Source organism: Carlito syrichta, unplaced genomic scaffold (assembly GCF_000164805.1).
Source record: "Carlito syrichta isolate Samal-C Ts95f unplaced genomic scaffold, Tarsius_syrichta-2.0.1 Scaffold301890, whole genome shotgun sequence".
NCBI lineage: Eukaryota > Metazoa > Chordata > Mammalia > Primates > Tarsiidae > Carlito > Carlito syrichta.
In genome coordinates, this window is record NW_007245986.1 from 431,474 (window position 1) to 439,404 (window position 7,931).

The 7,931-nt window shown below is 44.1% G+C and overlaps 1 protein-coding gene across 4 annotated transcripts in view; it reads left to right on the forward strand.

Annotated features, from left to right (window-relative positions):
* Positions 1 to 7,657, forward strand: part of COPS4 (COP9 signalosome subunit 4) — a 51,213-nt gene extending 43,556 nt beyond the window's left edge. For 2 of the 4 annotated variants that reach the window (XM_008055604.2, XM_021711156.1), the window contains one exon: positions 7,139 to 7,657. In XM_008055604.2, coding sequence (XP_008053795.1) covers positions 7,139 to 7,272 — 134 coding nt within the window. In that variant the 3' untranslated portion in view covers positions 7,273 to 7,657. The remainder of the gene's footprint in view (positions 1 to 7,138) is intronic. The other 2 variants (XM_021711154.1, XM_008055605.2) reach the window with 1 other exon arrangement.
* The last annotated feature ends 274 nt before the right edge of the window (positions 7,658 to 7,931 follow it).

The window sequence follows — 7,931 nt, forward strand, 5'->3', positions numbered from 1 at the left end:
GTCACCCAGACTGGAGTGCAGTGGCTGCTCCTGGCCACCGCAGCCTCGACCTGCTGGGCTCCGGCGATCCTTCCGCCTCAACCTTCCAAGTAGCCGGAATTACAGGCATGCGCTAACATGCCCGGCTGATTTTTTTTTTTTTTTTTTTTTAATTGTAGAGATGAGGTCTCTACAATATGCCGCCGCTGCCCAGGCGGGTCTCGAACCCGTGGGCTCAGGCAATCCATTCACCTCAGCCTCCCAAAGGCACGGGATTACAGGCTGAGCCACCGAGCCCGGCTTGCTATATAGTGTTTCGTGGAGTTCAGTTTTTCATCTGTGAATGGGCATTCAAGTGGTTTCCTTATACATATCTTTATGTACTGGTACACTTCTTTTTTTTGTTGTTGTTCTGTGTTAGAGTCTCACTCTGTCACCCAGGATGGAGTGCAGTAGCACGCTCACAGTCACCACAGCCTCAACCTGCTGGGCTCAGGCCATCCTTCCGCTTCAGCCTTCCAAGCAGCTGGAACTACAGGCACGTGCCACCACACCCAGCTACTTTTTTGATTTATTGTAGAGATGAAGTCTCATCAAGTTGCCTAGTCTGGTCTCGAACCCGTGGCTCAGGCAATCCTTTCACCTCAGCCTCCCAAAGTACTGGGACTATAGATGTGAACCACTGCACCTGGCTGGTACACTTACTTCTGTACAACAGTCTTAAAAGTAATACTGCTACTTTTAAGGATATATTTATTCTTATTCTTCTCTTTTTGTTTTTTTAGAGGCATAGTCTCACTTTATCACCCAGGCTGAAGTGCTGTGGCATAATCTTGGCTCACTGCAGCCTCAAGTTCCTGAGCTCAAGTGATCTCCTGTCTCAGCTTCCTGCGTAGCTCAGGCTATAGGCATGTGCTGCCATTCCAGGCGAATTTTTAAAATTTTTTTGTAGCGATGAGGTCTCCCTACGTTGCCCAGGCTGGTCTTAAACTCCTGGGTTCAAGCAATTCTCCTGCCTCTGCCTCCCAAAGTGTTGGGATTTTAGGCAGGAGCTACGGTGCTTAGCCTTTTTTGATTTTTTTTTTTTGTCGGAGTCTCACTCTGTCGCCCAGACTAAAGTGCAGTGGCCGCTCCCAGCCACCGCAGCCTCAACTTGCTGGGCTCCAGCGATCCTTCCATCTCAGCCTTCCAAGTAACTGGAACTACAGGCGCGCACTACCATGCCCGGCTCATTTTTTCATTTGTTGTAGAGATGAGGTCTCGCCAAGTTGCCCAGGCAGGTCTCGAACCCGCGGGCTCAGGCAATCCACTCACCTCAGCCTCCCAAAGTGCGGGATTATAGGCTGAGCCACCGAGCCCGGCCTATTTTGATTCTTAATGGGTTCTACCAGTTTGCTTTCCAGAAACGTGTAGACATTTAGAATTCTGCCAGTAGGAGAGAATTAATCTTCAATAACTGGATATTATTGTTCTTTTTATTGCCAGTTGTTGGGGGAAAATATTACATTATTGTTTTGGATTTCCTTTGTACAAGGTCAGGGACTCACTCTGTCACCCAGGCTGGAGAGCAGTGGCATGATCACGGCTCACCATAGCCTTGGCCTTCTGGGCTCAGGCGATTATCCTGCCTCAGCTGGATAAGTAGCTGGGACTACAGGTGTGTGCTACCACCTCCTGTTAATTTTTAAAAATTTTTTGTAGAAAGGAGGTCTTGATCTCCTGGGCTCAAGCAATCCTTCCGATTCAGCCTCCCAAAGTTCTGAGATTTCAGGTGTGAGCCACCATGCCCTGCCTACATTATTGTTTTTATATGCATTTCCTTAGCACTAGTGAAGTTTAATCTCATTTTCTATATTGGCAATTAGCATTTCCCTTTCTTGTCTGTTTCTTCCTTCCCTCATACCACTCCTGCAGACCTTCTGGTACTAATTTTTTGTAGCTTTTGGTATAATGATGATTTTAACTTTATTTGTTATGTGTATTACAGATGTTTTCCTCAAGCTATCAGTTGTTTTGCTGGAAGGCCATGCATACCATAAAAACATTTTTAAAAATTTGTATGTACTCAAATGTGTCAATTTTTTATTTTATGGCTTTTGGGTTTCCTATATTGATTAAGAAACTCTCCTTTACCTTTGAGTAAAACCAGTATTTTTCTAAAATTGTTTCTAACATTCCTTATTGTTTTGTATCTAGAAACTAAATTTGTTTACAGATCATCTTGTGGATTATTTTATGGCGTTGTTTAGTTTTTTCTAGATGAATAGCCATTTATGCAAGTATCACTTATTAAATAAAACACTCTTTCTCAGTCGGGTGCAGTGGTTCATACCTTTAATCCCAGCACTTTGGGAGGCTGAGGCAAGAGAATTTCCTGAGCCCACGGGTTTGAGACCAGCCTGGGCAACTTGGCGAGACCTCATCTCTACAATAAATAAAAAAATTAGCCAGATGTGGTGGTATATGCCTGTGGTTCCAGCTACTTGGAAGGCTGAGGAGGAAGGATCACCTGAGCCCAGCAGGTGGAGGCTGTGGTGGTTGTGAGCGTGCCACTGTACTCCAGCCTGGGCAACAGAGTGAGACTCCTACTTAAAAACAAAACCAAAAAAACCCATTCCTTCTAATCTGATTAAACTGTGATCTTTGACATATGTTAGATTCCACATACATATTTGGGTCTGTTTCTGTACTCTAACTGGTTACACTGTTCTGTAGCAATATGGTAATAAACACATTTTACTAAATTTTAGTGTTGGTAGAGCAACTCTTGTTCCTCAAACAATATATATATATTTTTTTGAATTGGAGTCTCACTATGTCACCCAGACTGGAGTGCAGTGGCATGTTCATAGCCTCCGCAGCCTTGACCTGGTGATTCTTCTGCCTTAACCTTCCAAGATGCTGGATCTAAAGGCGTGTGCCACCACGCCCAGCTAATTTTTTATTTTATTGTGGAGACAAGGTCTTGCCAAGTTGCCCAGGCTAGTCTCAAACCCATGGGTTCAAACAATCCTCTCTCCTCAGCTTCCCAAAGTGCTGGGATTACAGGTGTGAGCCACCACACCCGGCACATTAATCATCTTAAACAATTCAGTGGCATTCATAGCATGTAGCCTCAATCTCTGTCTAGTTCTAAGACATTTTTATCTTCTCAAAAGGAAACCTGTGCTCTGTAAGCAGTTGCTCCCTATTTCTTCCTACTCCCAGTCCCTGCCAACCAGTAAGCTGCCTCTATGGATTTACCTGTTTTGGATATTTCCTATAAATGGAATCATACCATATGTGACCTTCTGGCTTCTTTTACTCGGCATGGTATTTTTGGGGCTCATGTGTCGTGCATGTAATCAGTACTTCATTCCTTTTTAAGACCAAGTGATACTCCATTGGGTGGATATGCCACAATTCCACCACTGGTTTTCATTTTCTTTCTTTTTTTTTGGAATGAAGGTCTCCTTCTGTTGTCCAGGTTATACAATCACAGACCACAGCAGCCTCAACCTTCTAGGCTCAGCTGATCCTTCTGCCTCAGCCTCCTGAGTAGCTGGGACTGCAGGCATGTGCTTTTATGCCTGGCTAATTTTTTTGTTATTGTTGTAAAGATGAAGTCTTGCTGTGTTGCCCAGGCTGATCTGGATCTCCTGGGCTCAAGCAATCCTCCTGTCATAGCCTCACAAAGTGCTGGGATTACAGGTGTGAGTCACCACACCCAACCTTGTTTTTCATTTTTAAAATTATTTTGACCATTCTTTTTTTTTTTTGAGTTGGAGTCTCACTCTGTAACCCAGGCTGGAGGGCAGTGGTACGTTCACGGCTACCGCAGCCTCAAACTGCCGGGGTCAGGTGATCCTTCCATAGTCTTCCAAGTAGCTGGAACTACAGGTAGGTGCCACCATGCCTGGCTAATTTTTTTATTTATTGTAGAGATGAGGTCTCACCAAGTTGCCCAGGCTGGTCTCAACCCCGTGGGCTCAGGCAATCCTTATACCTCGGCCTCTCAAAGTGCTGGGATTATAGGCGTGAGCCACCTTGCCCGGCTCTATTTTGACCATTCTTAAACACCAATTTTTTCATATTAATTTTAATAATTTTGTCCTGGTTAGAAAACAAAATAGAAAAAAGGGGAATTGTCCTTAGAATTTTTTAAAATTTATATATTAAAGGGGGAAAGACTGATATTTTTATGTCATTGCAGATTTCCTCCAGGGAATGTGACTTATGTCTACTCAAGTTATTTTTTTGTCTATTAAGATTTTATAGGGCTGGGTGTGGTGGCTCAAGCCTGTAATCTCAACACTTGGGGAGGCAGAGGCAAGAGGATTGCCTGAGTCCACCAGCTTGAGACCAGCCTGGGCAACTTGGCAAGACTTCGTCTCTACAATGAACCAAAAAATTAGCTGAGTGTGGTAGTGCATGCCTGTAGTTCCAGCTACTTGGAAGACTGAGGCAGAAGGATTGCCTGAGCCCAGCAGGTCAAAGATGTGGTAACCATGTACATGCCACTGCACTCTAGCCTGGGTGACAGAGTAGGACTCCTACTCAAAAAAACAAAAAAAATTTTTTGGTGCTGTTTTGAATGAAATGTTCTCAATTTTTTATTTCCAACCACACATTGCTGTTATAGAGAAAAATCTGGTATATTCAAGATGACTTGTTTGTTTACATTTTTTTTTTTTTGAGTTGGAATCTTACTCTGTCTCCCAGGTTGGAGTGCAATGGCACACTCACACTCACGGGCACCTCAGCTTCGACCTGCTGGACTCAGGCGATCCTTCTACCTCTGCCTTCCAAATAGCTAGAACTACAGACATGCACCACCATGCCCAGCTAGTTTTTTTTGTGTGATTTATTGTAGAGAAGAGATCTCAGCAAGTCGCCCAGGCTGGTCTCGAACTCCGTGGCTCAGGCAGTCCTCTCGCCTCGGCCTCCCAAAGTGCTGGGGTTACAGGCTGAGCCACCGCACATAGCTGTTTACATTTTATAATATTTATCCTTCGAGGTCAAGCAGAAACTGCCCTGTATGTCTAAGTAGACTCGCTTTCTCCAGTAGATGGCAGTGTCTTATGAGCCAGTAAACACGTGTGATGAAAAACAGCTCTCATGCCTTTTTGTTGTGGTGGTTGCAGTTGAGATTAAGATTGGTTGCTTTTATTTTGTTTTCCACTGATAGTAATAATATATATATACATATATATATATGATTTTTTATTTTGTTTTAGACTTTGTGCCAGTGATTTGGGTACTCTCTTTTTTTTTTTTTAACTTGCTTTCTTTTAAAGATGTCGGGTAGGCTGGGCGTGGTGGCTCAAGCCTATAATCCCAGCACTTTGGGGGACCGAGGTAAGAGGATTGCCTGAGCCTGTGGGTTTGAGACCAGCCTGGGCAGCATGGTGAGACCTCGACTCTACAATAAATTAAAAAAGTAGCTGAGTGTGGTAGTGTGGGCCTGTAGTTCGGCTACTTGGAAGTTTGAGGCAGAAGGATTCCCTGAACCCAGCAGGCTGAGGCTGCAGTGGCCGGGAATGTGTCACTGCCCTCCAGCCTGGGTGACAGAGTGAGACTCCAGCTCAAAAAAACAAAAAACAAAACAAAAAAAGTTTGACTGGGCACAGTGGCTCACGCCTATAATCCTAGCACTTTGGGAGGCTGAGGTGAGAGGATTGCCTGAGTCCATGGGTTTGAAACCAGCCTGGACAACTTGGCAAGACCCTCTCTCTACAATAAACCAAAAAATTAGCTGGGCATGGTGGCATGTGCCTGTAGTTCCAGCTACTTAGAGGACTGAGGCTGAAGGATTCCCTGAGCCCAGCAGGTCGAGACTGCAGCAGCTGTGAGCACGCCACTGCATTCCAACCTGAGCCCGCGGGTTTGAGACCCGTCTGGGCAACTTGGAGAGACCTCATCTCTACAATAAATCAAAATATCAGCTGGGCATGGTAGCGCGTGCCTGTAATTCCGGCCACTCAGAAGGCTGAGGCGGAAGGATCACCGGAGGCCCAACAGGCCGCTCCTGGCCACTATAATAGTCTGGGCAACCAAGTGAGACTCCAACTCAAAAAAAAAAAAAAAAAAAAAAAAGATCAGGTATCCTTTCGATATTATGTGGCTCCTCCCTCTTCCCCCTGTAGTCTCTGGTCACTGTCAATCCCTTTTTTATAGAATTATGATAATTGAGCAGGGTCCACTTATGAGTGAGAATATGTGGTACTCAGTTCTTTGTTTCTGTGATAAATCACTGAGTAATATAGACTCTAAATCCATCCAATTTGCTTCTAAGTCCATAATTTTGTCCTTCTTTATGTCTATGTAATATTCCGTTCTGTATATGTACCACTTTTTTTGTATCCAGTCCAGTTTTGATGAGCAGCACGGTTGGTTCCATGTTTTTGCTATTGTGAATAGTGCTGCGATAAACATGCTTGTGCAGGTATCTTTTTTGTAGTGATTTGAGTTCCTCCAGGTATATTCCCAGAAGGAGGATTGCTGGATCATATGGAAGGTCAATTTCTAGTTCTTTTAGGAATTGCCACACTGTTTTCCATAGAGTTTGAACTAGTTTGCATTCCTACCAACAGTATAGAAGCGTTCCCTTTTCTCTGCATCCTCACCAGCATCTGTTATTTTTTGTTTTATTAATTATGGCCGCTGGGCTCAGTGGCTCAGCTTGTAATTCCAGCACTTTGGGAGGCTGAGGCGAGTGAATTGCCTGAGCCTGTGAGTTCGAGACCAGCCCGGGCAACTTGGCAAGACCTCATCTCTACAATAAATCAAAAAGTAGCTGGGGAGTGGTAGCATGAGCCTGTAGTTCCAGTTACTTGGAAGACTGAAGCAGAAGGATCACTGGAGCCCAGAATGTCGAGGCTGCGGTAGCCGTGAGTGAGCCACTGCACTTCAGCCTGGGCAACAGAGTGAGACTCCAACTCAAAAAAAAAAAAGAAATTATGGCCATTCTTACTGTGGTTAGGTGGTATCTCAATGTGATTTTGATTTGCATTTCTGGGTACTTTCTGAACTGTTGCTTAATTAGCTTATTAATTTTACTAGCCAAGATTTTTGGAATAAACTTCTAAAAATGAATACTACCATATTTACCTTTTAACTCACACTTACTATGATTACAAAGGAGTAATTTTAATTTGTACATCATTTGCTTTTCCTTCAGCACGGGAAGCCCTGCCAACATGGGACAAGCAGATCCAGTCACTTTGTTTCCAAGTGAATAACCTTTTGGAGAAAATCAGTCAGACAGCACCGGAATGGACGGCGCAAGCCATGGAGGCCCAGATGGCCCAGTGAGTCCTTGCAGAACTTTCTCCGCACCACATCTTTCTCTATGGTGTGCAGATCTCACTGTTTCTCCAAAGCATCTGCATCTGACCTTACACATTTCAATCCCTTTTATGCTGGATTCCATGTAAAGAAGACATCGCTAGAACAGGAAGTACAAGCATTAAAAACATGTAGTTCCCATGTATTCAGGGCCTCTGTGTATCAAACTAACTCAGATATTTTGAAAGCTTTTTCTTTAAACAGAGTAGATGAAATATCTGTGACTAAAAAGTTTGGGATTTGTGATAACTTTGTAGTCATGTGAGATATAAGTGCTTTGTGCCTCTCCAATGTGGTTATTCTAATAAATGGAGACATGAGCCAAATAAAAGTAGTACTCTGTTTCTAATCAGTTAAGAGTTTCTCTCCTTTTTCCTTCAGTTCAGCAGACACTGATTTATACCGTATGCTAGAATTCCGGAGATAGGTCAGGTGCCTGTTCCCCAGACATTCAGAATCAGGAACCAAGGGGCATTGAGCTAATACTTGCAGCAGCACCTTGTACTGGAGCACACGGAGTGACCCCTCATTCAGCAGGAGTCAGGGAAGCCTCTGCAGAGGGTAATTTAAGGGGTGCTTTATGGAAAAAATGGGGAAAGGACTTGTCAGCTGGAGCATGATGAGGT